Genomic DNA, 12620 nt, shown 5'->3' with positions numbered 1-12620 from the left:
GGAACAAAAAATCGTTGTATCAATTTTCCTATTTTCTTGACATGTGCATTTGTGGTCTATTTCTATCTCTTCCTCAGGGGTGAACAACTTCAAACCTTGAGCCAACCATTTTTCCCAATCTGCCTGAGAAAATTCTAGGGATAGGCAGCTTGAAACAAACACAAAACAAATCAAAACAAGAACACATTGTTTAAAATGGTCACCCATTCTCTCGCCTTCCCTTAGGGGCAAGCAATTTCACTTACCCCGAAGCTTCAGACGTTCCCTGCAAGGGCCACCAAATGCCACAGTCTGGCTGGGCACAAATCACGAGCCACTGAAGCAGGAACAAACTTTATTTTCAAACTGCAGGAAAACACTTCACACAGCTCCCGGGGAATCCTCCCGAACGCCACGAGGCTTCTCCAGGAACCCCCAGCCGGAAATATCTCTCTCGGAAATCCCTCCTCCTGCACTTCCCCAACCAATGGGAACTCTCGGGGAATCCCCGGAAATCCCCACGAGAACTCCAAAATAGTGCGAGAACTCAAAAGTTGCGGCAGAGGCGGATAGTAATGCCTCGCCTGTCAATCAATACTGTTGGCAAAATGCCAGGGGCCATACAGACTCGGCCGTGGCTCTCAGCATATATATATATATATCCCATCTACAACTAAAAATATTTTTTAAAAAAGAAGAGAATCGTGAAGTGGTCTGAATTTTCTCATTATAAGAAGTCTTGATTCCTGAACAAACCATTTAGCATCAAAAGCTTTGACCAGCCACATGTCACAAACATAAAGGTATAACAACCAAAATTGCAAATGGCAAAAAATTAAGCTCCAGTTCCTATAAAAGCTCAGTTGGCTTGGGTTTAAATTCTATCCCAATGACTTCCTAGCTGTGTGAACTTGGGGAATTTATTTGGCCAATCTGTTCCTTGGTTTCTTAACCTGTCAAATGGGGGTGATATAAATAAATATCTTACATGAAAATAATGAAGTTGAGCCATGACTTCTTTACTCACAAAAAAAATTAATTCAAAATGGAACAAACACCTCAACATAAGAGCTAAAACTCAACATAAGAGCTAAAACTATAAAGCTCTTAGAAGAAAAACTTCATAACAGTGGATTTGGCAATGATTTCTTGGATATGACACCAAAAGAACAGGCAAAAAAAGAAAGAAAAAGTAGATAAATTGGATTTGAGGGGAGGGCTGAGGCTTTGGGGATGGGAAGGATGGTAGGATGAGACAGACTTTATTACTCTCTATACCTGTATGATTACACTACTGGAGTGACTCTGAACTATGCACAGCCAGAGGAATGAGAAGTTGTGCTCCATTCATGTACAATATGTCAAAATGCATTCTAATAAAATAAATTAATTAATTAAAAAAGAAAAACAATTAAAAACTGCTGTGCATCAAAGAATTCTATGAACAGTGAAAAGGTAACCTACAGAATAGGGTAAAATATTTGAAAATTTATGTCAGAATATTTAAGAATTCCTACAACTCAAAACCCAAAAATCCAGTTAAAAAAATGGTTTTTGAATAGATTATATTAAAAAGAAAAGATGTGCAGATGGCCAATAAACCCATGAAAAGATGCTCAATGTCACCTTCCACTAGGGAGAGGCAAATCAAAACTGCAGTGAGCTACTACTTCATACCAGTTAGGATAACTTCTATAGAATTTTAAAGAGAGAGGGAAAAGAAAACAGAAAACCAGTGTCGGCAAGGATATGGAGAAACTGGAGTGCTTTGTGCACTGCTGGTGGGAATGTAAAATGGTGGAAAACAGTACAGTGGTTCTTGAAAAAATTAAAAAATAGAATTGCTCATTATCTAGCAATTCCATTTCTGGATACATACACAGAGGAACTGAAAGCAGGAACATGTACAGATAGTGTATTCTCATGTTTCTGGGGCATTATTCACTATAGCCAAAGTCTGAAAACAACCCAAGTGTCCATTGATGGGTGAATGGATAAACAAAATGTGGTATAAACACATGATGGACTATTGCTCAGTTTTAAAAGGGAAGAATTTCTGTTAGGCATAGTAGCCTGTAATCTCAGTCAGTCGGAGGCTGAGGCAGGAGGATGGCAAATTCAAAGCCAGCCTTAGCAACTTATCGAGGCCCTAAGCAACTTAGTGAGACCTTGTCTCAAAATAAAAAGGCCTGGGGATGTGAATCAGTGGCTAAAGCATCCCTGGGTTCAATCTCCAGTACCAAAAATAAAAAATAAAAATAATTTTTAAAAGGCTGGAGATGTAGCTCAGTGATAGAGTGTCCCTGGGTTCAATCTCTAGTACCAAAACAAAAACAAAGAGGAGTGTGTAAGGTTTTTCTGTAGAATTCACTCATATGATGCACTCAGAGTAGTTGAATTCATTGACACAGGAAGTTGGAAGTTAGTTGCCTGGGGCAAATGGCAGGAGGAAATTGGTTGTTAATATTAAATGGATACAGAGTTTCAGTTTGGTAAAATGAAAAAATTTCGAAAATGAATGGTAGGGGCTGGGGATGTGGTTCAAGTGGTAGCGCGCTCGCCTGGCATGCGTGCGGCCCGGGTTCGATCCTCAGCACCACATACCAACAAAGATGTTGTGTCCGCCGAAAACTAAAAAATAAATATTAAAAATTAAAAAAAAGAAAGAAAATGAATGGTAGAAATGTTTGTACAACAATGTGAAATGCACTTAAACCACCAAACTCTACACTTTCAAAAAATGGTTAGAATGGTAAATTTTATTATGTAAGTTGCCACAATAAAAATGGAGATAAATTATAAAGTTATTGTGAGGATTAAATATAAAGTGAAATGATTTGAATGGTGACTGCCATAATAGTAAGTTCTAGATGAGCATTATTATAAATGTGCTCTGTTGCTTATACAGGGAACTGATGGATGAAGAACATAAATCTAGAAAAACAAGAGTCTACTGGATCATATATATTGTTTAATATAAAAATGTTATTTATAACCCAGATTGATTTTTAATGAAAATCTGATTTGTTTTTAGAATTGAAAAGAGTTATTTTAAGGAAAGACAAAACTGTGTGTGTGTGTGTGTGTGTGTGTGTGTGTTGCGGGGGATGGAACCCAGGGCCTTGCACATGCTAAGCAAACACTCCATCACCAAGCCACATCCCAGCCCCAGATCCACTTTTTACAAACACTGTTAAATCTGGGGAGATGCTTTCTCCACCTGGGCTATTTGGAGTCTTCCAAAGTCAGGCCCTCTCTTAAGAGTGGGGCTTTGGAAGGGTTGTCCAAGCTCCAACTTTAACTCTGTTGCATGTGTAATTTTGGACAAGTTATTTAGTGTCAAGTCCAAGTTTCTTTCCCCTATAAAATGGAGGCAGTTCGAGCATTCAGTTCATGGGCTTGAACGGATTGAGAGAAGCTATTACACAGATACACAAGAACTCCACGAGTGTCAGGTTATTGACATTACCTTTGAGTTCGCCCACCTTTCTCTTTGGTCCTTCCTACTTCTAGGTTTATGAAAACCTCTAAGTACAAGTGCTCAGGACCTGCACAAATGCAGGACACCAGGAAAAAGAGCAGTCAAGTCACTTCCTTGCTTAGCCTTGCTGCCTCCTTAACACTTGATTGACAGCTGTGGGAATACTTCTCCTTTTTTAGGGACATCATCAAACAAGTAGCCGGTTATTGATCAGGTCTTGCAAAGGGAATTTTCATCCCCCTGATCTTTGGCTGAAAGGGTAATATCCTCCATTCTGTATTTTCTTATTTTAAATGAGTTTATGTTTTGTAAGATGGGAAAAATAAGCTTGATTCAAATACATATTTCTCATAGTATTTTCTTACTTGATACAGTGGTAAACTTCCATGGGTTAGACAGTGTCCGAAAACAATAACCAAAGAATTAAGTGCCTTGAGTATTAGAATGTGGGGAGAAATTAGGGGGTATAGTTGAGTGTGGATCTAATCAATGGAACAAGGCTGACAATACTTCAAAATATAGTCCCACTTATAAAGGAAATGGTTGTAGCAATACAACCTTGGTTGAAGTCTGCTATAATTATCTAAATCCCATTTATCCCTCCACAGAATAGAAAAACGGCATGCTATTCTTTATTTTAATATATTGCTTAATCAACATCTCATTATGGGGCATTGCCATGGTTTGAACATATCCTCTAAAAGTTTACATATTGGAAATTTAATCTTTGCATTCATATGTTGATGGTATTTGGAAGTAGGGCCTTTGGGACATAATTGGGATTAGATGAGGTCATGAGGGTGTGGTCCCTATAGAAGCATTAGTGGCTTTTTAAGAATAGAAGAAAGCTTGCTTGCTCTATCACTCCATTTGATGTTTTCTGCCATGTTATGATGCAGCAAGAAGGCCCTCACCAGATGTGGAGCAGATGCTGGTGCCTGCCCTTGGACTTCCCAGCCTCCAGAACCTCCATTCTTTATACTCAACTGTCATATACAGTTATAGCAACAGAAAATGGACTAATACAGACATATTAAAATATCAGTAGATTTACAATAATTCTAAAAATATAAGAATAAGAAATACTTAACAATTTGAAAATTACTTGATATTTTTGATTTGAGAGATACCTTAGAATTCTGTGATGCTTCAAGAGCATCATTATGACTATCATTTAGAAACTACTCCCAAATTATAGTTATCTAGGTTTTATAGCTATTTGACTTCTAAATAAGAAGTTGAAGGAATGAAAGACCTGAAGAAGAATGATTTTAACTTTCAGAGTGCTGAACAAGATTTATTTCTGTTCTAAAAAGCAAATCAAGGGCTGGGGCTGTAACTTAGTAGTATAACACTTGCCTAGTACATGTGAGGCACTGGGTTTGATCCTCAGCACTACATACAGATAAATAAAACAAAGGTATTGTGTCCATCTATAACTCAAAATTAAAAAAAAAAAAGATCAACCAGCCAATCCCAAAAAACTAAAAGCCGAATGTTCTCTCTAATAAGTGGATACTGATCCATAATGGTGGTGGTGGGGTTTATGGGAAAATGGAGGAACTTTGTTTGGGCAAAGGGGAGGGAGAGGAGGCGAGGGGGCATGGGGGCAGGAAAGATGGTGGAATGAGATGGACATAATTACCCTAGGACTGTGCATATGGTGCAACACTACATGTATACAACCAGAGAAATGAAAAGTTGTGTTGCAATTATGTACAATGAACCAAAATGCATTCTGCTGTCACATATACCTAATTTAAATAAATAAATAAATAAAAATGAAATAAATGACTCTAAAAATAAACAAATATATTTAGGGAAAAAAAGGCAAATCAACCACCAAGGAACATATTTGTATGTATCTTGAAGTATGAGAACTCTTGGTCTCTTGACTTCACATTTATCTTTGCTCCTTAGGAAGCTGGGCCATATAGAGTATTAAAGAGTGAGTGTATGTTGAGGCATAAATTCCAGAGATATTATCATGTGCATCCCATCAGACCCACACATAGAACTGGGGATGCTGGGTGTTACGGTTTGTATGTGAGGTATCTCCCAAAAGCTCATGTGTGAGACAATGCAAGAAGATTTAGAGGAGAAATGATTGGGTTGTGAGAGCCTTAACCCAATCAGTGAATTAATCACCTGATGCGATTAATTGAATGGTAACTGAAGGCAGGTGGGATGTGGCTGGCGGAGGTAGGTATTAGCGGCATGGCTTTGGGGTATATATTTGTATTTGTCAAGTGAAGTCTCTCCCACTTCTTCCTGAGCACCATGCAAACCACTTCCCTCCCCCATACTCTTCTACCATGTTGTTCTGTTTCACCTTGAGCCCCAAGGAATGGAGCCTGCTGTCTATGGATCGAGACCTCTGAAACAGCCCCCACGTAAACTTTTCCTCCTTCTATAGTTGTTCTGGTTGGGTCCTTTTGTCACAGCACCGAAAAAGCTGACTAAAACATTGGGAGATACTTTGGACATTGAATTGCACATCCTTGTAAAGACTCCATTTTCCCAGATCTGAGTGGGGCCCGAGTAGGTTTCTTGATTCTTGGTCCAGCCAGTAGAGATTCTTCCCTCAACAGTTCTACCATACTGGTGAACCCTCCTCATTTATTTCCCTCCACCTTTCTATTTTACTTGGAATATGGTGTCTTTAATTCTTGACCTATCCTATGTGTACAAAGAAATACTGCCCCTGGGGGAAGACAGTATGGTTATCAGTGGTTTCAATTTACAGCATAGTATGTTGGATAAGCACTCTATTGCTGAACTACACCTCCAAAGCACAGTTTGCTATTTCATTTCCTTCCTTCATCTCCCACTTGGATCTCTAGGGCCAACTGTCTACCTCCTTCAAAGCCAAAAATATTTTCTTTTTTCTGTTTTTTTTAATTCTATGGCTTTAAGAAATAACGTCTGATAAAAAGAAATATATAAATAAAAATATGATTTATAACTACACTAGTCATGGTTGAACCCAGAGGAAAAATTTGATGTGTATACTTCTAAGAATGTATAATTAATCTTTTAAAAATTTGGATCATTTTAGGATGGCAATGTTTTCTATACTGCCAGGTCTGGAATTCTGGTGCAATGATCTTCTTGAGCCAATTACTCAAATTATCTGTGCTTTAGTTTCCTCATCTTTAAAATGGGATCATGGAATATCACTTACCCCCAGGACTGTTAGAAAGCATAAATTAATTATACTTGGGAAGCACTTAGAAGCAAAAGGAACTCAGTAGATATTTAAAAAATATTATAGAACATTGATGTTTTTATTACCTATGTATGAATACTGTTTTATTTTTGCATGTTATTTATGACTGATACAGGACTTATCGTCTGACCCAAAACCCATTAAATGATTATACTGTAATTTTTCTAATCAATGTTTATTGTGTTACATTTATTATTTTCAGTGTTTTGCGTACTAATAAATAACTAAAGGATTTAAGAACAATAAAAATAATAATAAAATAAAAATTAGAGATACAAATAACACTAAACATTTTGTGCAATAAATCTTTGGACATATCATTTATTTCCTAGGGGCAAGTTCTCAAAGTAGAAAACTGAATCAAAGTGTATTCACTCATTTTAGATTTTTTTCAAAATGCCTTCTAGAAACATCATGTGAATTTCTGTTCCTAATGCATGAAACTGCTGTTTCCCTGTAGCCTTTTTCAGCTCTGGGTAGCATTTGGAAATTGTCTTCTTAGTCTGTACTCTTCCTAATCAGATGATGCTCTTTTTTCCAGAGTTCTTCTCTTTGAGTTGCTTTCTCTCCTCTTTTAATGTTCTATGTTTTCTAATCTTAATTTTCCTGCCCTGCTATTATTCCAAACCTTATTTCCTTTCTGGTTTCTTCACATCATTTCACTTCTACCCACTTGGAGTTAGACTATTGTATTCTGTTTTGTATGAGCTATAAATCTAATAGATGGATACCAGAGACAGGAACTTATTTTTTTTTTCATTGAGCCCAAATCTGACCCAAATGAAGTTGTTCCCAAATGGACTCACCTACTTCATAAATTAACAAGATCCCTGTTGCCCAAAGACTGTAGCCATATGGACATGCATCTGAGTGCTGTGGGAAGTATTACTCTGGGCAGTTGGTCTGCATAACAGTCAGTGTCTAACCAGAAACTACTCCAAGTATTTAAACACAGAAGGAATTTAATTTAGGGGATTGGTTACACACAGGTTTGGGGAGCTCAGAAATCGGATATTGAAGCAATATATTTTCCATGGAGTTCAATACATTCCCTTATCTACCCGAACAAAAGGGTAGATAAGTCTCACAGAGCAGGGCCACATTTATGCCAACATCCAGATACAATGCAACTAACGCTCCTGCCTCCTGCTCACGAAGGCAGACTGTGGCCATAATCCTGCCAGTTGCACCCAGGCTGCTAAAGACTACTGTTTCCCACCATGCCACAGGAGAACCCCATACAAGACAACTCTAAGATCAGTAATATCAGAAGCTGGGACCACTCTTATGCTAGAGGGACAAAGGAATTGCTGGTGGAGTCACCTGAAGGAGCTCAGGGCCATCATGTGTCTGTCTGTTGGGAGCTGGGTCACAGATGATGCAGATGTATCTAATCACTTGAGGAGAGTTGGAGGGGGAACCTACCCATCTTTCCCCTTCTCCCTCTCCAGTCTTCTCCACTTGTCAATTCAATCAGGAACCAGTTGACACAGATAGTTGTGGGATTGTACATAGCCTGTGTTCAACCCCCTTGTGACACAGAGCCAAGCAGGAGAAGGGTGTGCAGAGAGAATCTGAGGGCAAACAGGCAAACACCAGACAGACAGCCTCTGGTGTCCTTCAGGTCCACAGACAATAGGACAAAGTGCAGACCATGCTGTCCCTAGAGGTAGACAGTCCCATTTTTTAATCCTGGCTTAGTGATTTACTAGCTCTCTGGCCTGGGGCAAATCACACAGCTCCTATGAGCTTTAGTTTCCTTATCTACAAAAGGGGGCCAGAAAACCACATTTTACAAGGTCATTGTGAAGATTAAATAAAATAACAGCTACAAAGTAGCAGTAAGCATCTGAGAACAATTGGCTTCCTTTCATCCTAAATGTAGGATTTCAAGACAAAGGACAATTGAGTGTTTGGTCAAGGTCATCCAGCCTTTCTATTTTGAAGTGGGGGAAGGAAACAGAAGGAGCGTTCCTTTGAAAGCTCTGTCTAGGGTGGGGGTAGGTGATAAATTGTCCAATAATGATAATGGGAGACAATCTAAGAAACATTGAAAGTATCATGCATGGCTGATTCATTCCATAAACATTTATGGAAGTGATTTAGACATAGTCCCTGTGATGGGGGAGATGTTATTCTATCAGGGATGACAGATGGTCAGAGATAAATCTCAATGCGTGATGGTATGGGAATGTTTGCAAAAGTAGGAGCCCAGGGATATCTCTGCCTAGGGAAGTGGGAGAAAGCTTCAGAGAGGAGATGATATTTGAGCTGTTTGTTAAAGGGTGGGTAGGAGTTAGGCTGCCATAGAAAGGGAATAGGGTGTTGGAGTGAACTAGGCACATAGGGGGCTGAGGGGCCCCAAGTAGAGATGTTGGCAAGAATAGGTGGGAGATGGAAGAGAAACCAACGTATGGAGGGCCTGGTGTCAGAAGCTAATGATTTTATTAGTCAGCAGAGATGCAAACCACAGAGTAATCCATCATCTCAAATCTAGAATTTCATAAAGGGACACATCTTCCCAGATAATATTATGGCCTTAGTCAAAGGGCCGAAGCCTGCAGTTATATAAAGCAGGGTCTACGTGGGCATCTCACAAGAAAGTCTGAATCAGAAAATGAGCATACTGGGTTCCCCTTAATATTAAATGCAGAATGGAAAAGGTCATTAATTTGTCTTCCAGACGCTGAAGGGACCAAGGTAAATATTTAAAAATGTTCTTCTCTTTTCCACAAAGCCAAGAACATCAGAGGTAGGACGATGATGCTCATGATTCTGAGACAGGATTTCAAGGACTCCTGGTGAAATGTCTGCTGGCCTGAATCTGTCTGAAAGCTTAAAAGGACTTTGTTACTATAACAGAAAAGAAAATACAAAATGGTAACAGAGCCCTTCCTCATGTATTAGCTCATGCAGGCCTCATGAAGATTGTGTGTGGCCGACATACAAACATATTTTAGTGATGAGGAAATGGAGATCTGAGGGTTTCATACCTTTCCTAGGGTCCAGGAAGTTATCCCCAGGACTGCAACCGGATTTCTAGACACACAGGCCAGTGCCTTCCCCAAACCCGAGGAACTGCTCTGCCTACCTGCTTCCTTCCATATGCCAGGACAGCTTCTTTGAGATCTTGAAGGGTACGAAGTTCAAGATCCAGCCCCTTCTTGTGACCTTTGGGGCAGCAGGAGCCCTTTCTCCTCTCTTTGGGGGTCCATGCTGAGATGGCTAGTCCTTCTGAGTAGAGGATCAGGGCACCCTTTCGTGTGCTAAAAGTCTTAGGGAGAAAGAGGTTCCAAGAATGCTGGTTGGCATCCTCCTCATTCTGAGGTTTGCTGACCAGGACATAGTCTTCTGGGGACTTCCAGTTCAAGTAATCCTGTAATGAAAAGAAATTGCCTTGATTGAATCACTGTGGAAGACCCTCTTTTAGCAAATTCCACTCGTGCAGTGTTTGACTTTCCCTTCAGTTACTGATTTTCTCTGAGTTGCTTCATGTGGAATCATGGAACACAATTACTCTTTTATTTTTGGTACTGGGAATTGAACCCAGGGGTGTTCTACCACTGAGCTACATGCCTGGCTCTTTTTTGACTTTTTGAGACAGGATCTTGCTAAGTTGCCCAGGCTGGCCTTGAACTTGCAATCCTCCTGCTTCAGGCTCCCGAGTTGCTGGGATTACCGGTGTGAAACACAAATACTCTTCTTAGCAACTGGTTTTTCTTCCCGCATCTCAAAATTAGTAGCATGATTCTATTTTATTCCTTACGATTGTCAGGAGAGCCATTCATGTGCTGAGGCTGGAGTGGGTACAGTGTAGGTAATGGGCCAGTTAAAGTTTCCTGATATGCAAGTAGGTAGTCAGAATTGTCAAGGGCAGCAGATAACTTTGAAATTAGATCTGGACGGGTTGGCAGTTTAAATAGGAGAAAACCATTCCAACCCACTACTGGTTCAGCTGCACACAGGGAGAATTTCTACACATTCCAGATGCTATGTAACTTTACCTAATTTGGCTATTTAGGAGCCTATAAAATAGTTATATATCTTGTAAGCAAATGGCATTGGCCATAGAGGTCCTTTGAAATTTTATATGTCTTTTAACACAGCAAAGGTCAAATATCATGACAAACTGCCATGACAATGGAAATCTCTGTATGACCCCAAATTTGCAAAGCACTCCCAATGGATTTCTTATTCCTGGCAGGATTCAAGAAGTAAAATTCTAGTACAACCAGGAAATTTTGCCACCTCTTTAAAATCCTCTAAAATGATATTTTTTTGCATATATTAAATATGAATCCTGTGGGTTGAATTCCAGAAAGTTCAAGGAAGCCATTGAAATGGCACAAACACACATAGCATTTCAACCTCAGAGCACGACTTCTAAAAACCAAATAAACAACGGCTTGCCTAGAACCCAGGTGGGAATTCTGGTCATGAACCAAACCACCCAAATTCCAGGCAATCTGGATTCTCCTTCCATCTCAAACACAGAAGGCTGTCCGTCAAGGTGCAAGAGGAAGGAAGAGGGCCCCAGGGGCAATCTTGGGATATGAGGCCAACTACATTAAGATCTGCGAGAGACCCTCACCATCTCAGTAACAACCCACACCAAAACACACCTGGTTCATCCTCAAGTGAAAGGATAGAGCATTCCTCCCCCCACTCCCAAAACATGCCCCTTTTCAGCTATAAGACTCACCTCTGGTTCAAAATAGACTTCCAACTTCTGTTTGTTCTGGACCAACTTCCCGTGTCCCCGGCTCAGGAGAGAGAGCTTAAACATGTTTCCCCTCTGACCACCCTTCTCAGGGGCAGTTCATCTTGGTTTTGAAGGCTGAAAACTGGTCACACCTCAAGATTTCCGAAGCTCAGCAGCAAGCACAAGACCACAAACACTGGGCCTTTTATTAAATACATTTTTCCCTCTTACAGCAGCTTCTTAGTAACAACCAGCCACACAGTTTAGACAGTGTGCATCTTTGTGCAGAGAAAAACAAACTGCCTGCCCAGATTCCTCAAGCCCTGGATTGTATACTCTCTGGACAACCTCTCTGTCCTCTGCGGGAGCCCTTGTTGTCCCTTGGTTCTGGTTGCTCTGTTACTGGCTGTGTGCATCTACAGATCTGGGCCACAGCACCATCCTTTTCATTGTGGCAGAGGTTGTTTCCCGGTTGCTATGGCAGCACAGGGAAATGAAGTCCCTTAACTCAGCAGAGGCCAGGCAGAGACTGCTGAGGGCAGTAGTGTTCATTCTCCAGCTGGGATAGAGGTGGGGGGTTGTCCACTGGTCATTGAAAGGACTAGGCTCAGATGGCAAGTCTTGGTGATGGGGGTGGGGGAGGGGGCCATATGCTTTCTGTTGTATGCTCACCTTGCTTTTAGAGTGTCTTCCCCTTTCTCCTGACACATGAGCCTGCCGCTGACAACTAACCCGTAACAGACTCAGGGGAGTGATCTAGGTCACCTAAAGCCACCTGTGATGTTTTCCTTGGCTGAGCCCCAGCATCCCATGAACTGGACACAAGACCTCATTATAGCAGTGGCTGCTTCGCATGAGTGAAACTGGGACTCTTCAGTTTCCTTTCTGTGCCTGGTTCTCAAATGGGCAGCTTCTCTCCCCAGAGGAGGAACTTTGGAAATGTGGGTGGGGCATTTTGATGGTTACAATAACTGGCTTAGCAAAAGGGGCCTAGGATTCTGCAGTGTGTGAGATTGTCCTATAAAATGAATTGTCCCACTGGAATTTGACAGTAGCATCCCCATTGAGAAACATTGTTATTCCATAGGCTGCTTGATTCTCTTCAATGCTGACGCCACGAGGAGCACAAGATGAGAGGGAAGTGAGTCCAGCAACAAAAAGGCCCCTTTGATGGTGACCTAGGACCCTCCATTGGCCTGGGCAAGCAAGCTGCCCTGCCATCTGTCCAT

The 12620-nt window shown here is 40.7% G+C and overlaps 1 protein-coding gene across 3 annotated transcripts in view; it reads right to left on the bottom strand.

Moving 5' to 3' along the window:
- Positions 1–11868, bottom strand: part of Kiaa2012 (KIAA2012 ortholog) — a 112503-nt gene extending 100635 nt beyond the window's left edge. For 2 of the 3 annotated variants that reach the window (XM_048808323.1, XM_048808324.1), the window contains exons 1-2: positions 11392–11858; positions 9781–10065 (exon numbers count right to left, since the gene is read on the bottom strand). In XM_048808323.1, the coding sequence (XP_048664280.1) occupies positions 9781–10065; positions 11392–11475 (369 nt within the window). In that variant the 5' untranslated portion in view covers positions 11476–11858. Of the gene's footprint in view, positions 1–9780; positions 10066–11391 lie in introns of all 3 variants that reach the window. The other variant, XM_048808325.1, reaches the window with a different exon arrangement.
- Positions 11869–12620: the final 752 nt, after the last annotated feature.

This window comes from Marmota marmota, unplaced genomic scaffold (genome assembly GCF_001458135.2).
Source record: "Marmota marmota marmota unplaced genomic scaffold, marMar, whole genome shotgun sequence".
NCBI lineage: Eukaryota > Metazoa > Chordata > Mammalia > Rodentia > Sciuridae > Marmota > Marmota marmota.
This window is presented reverse-complemented; position numbering and strand designations above follow the sequence as displayed.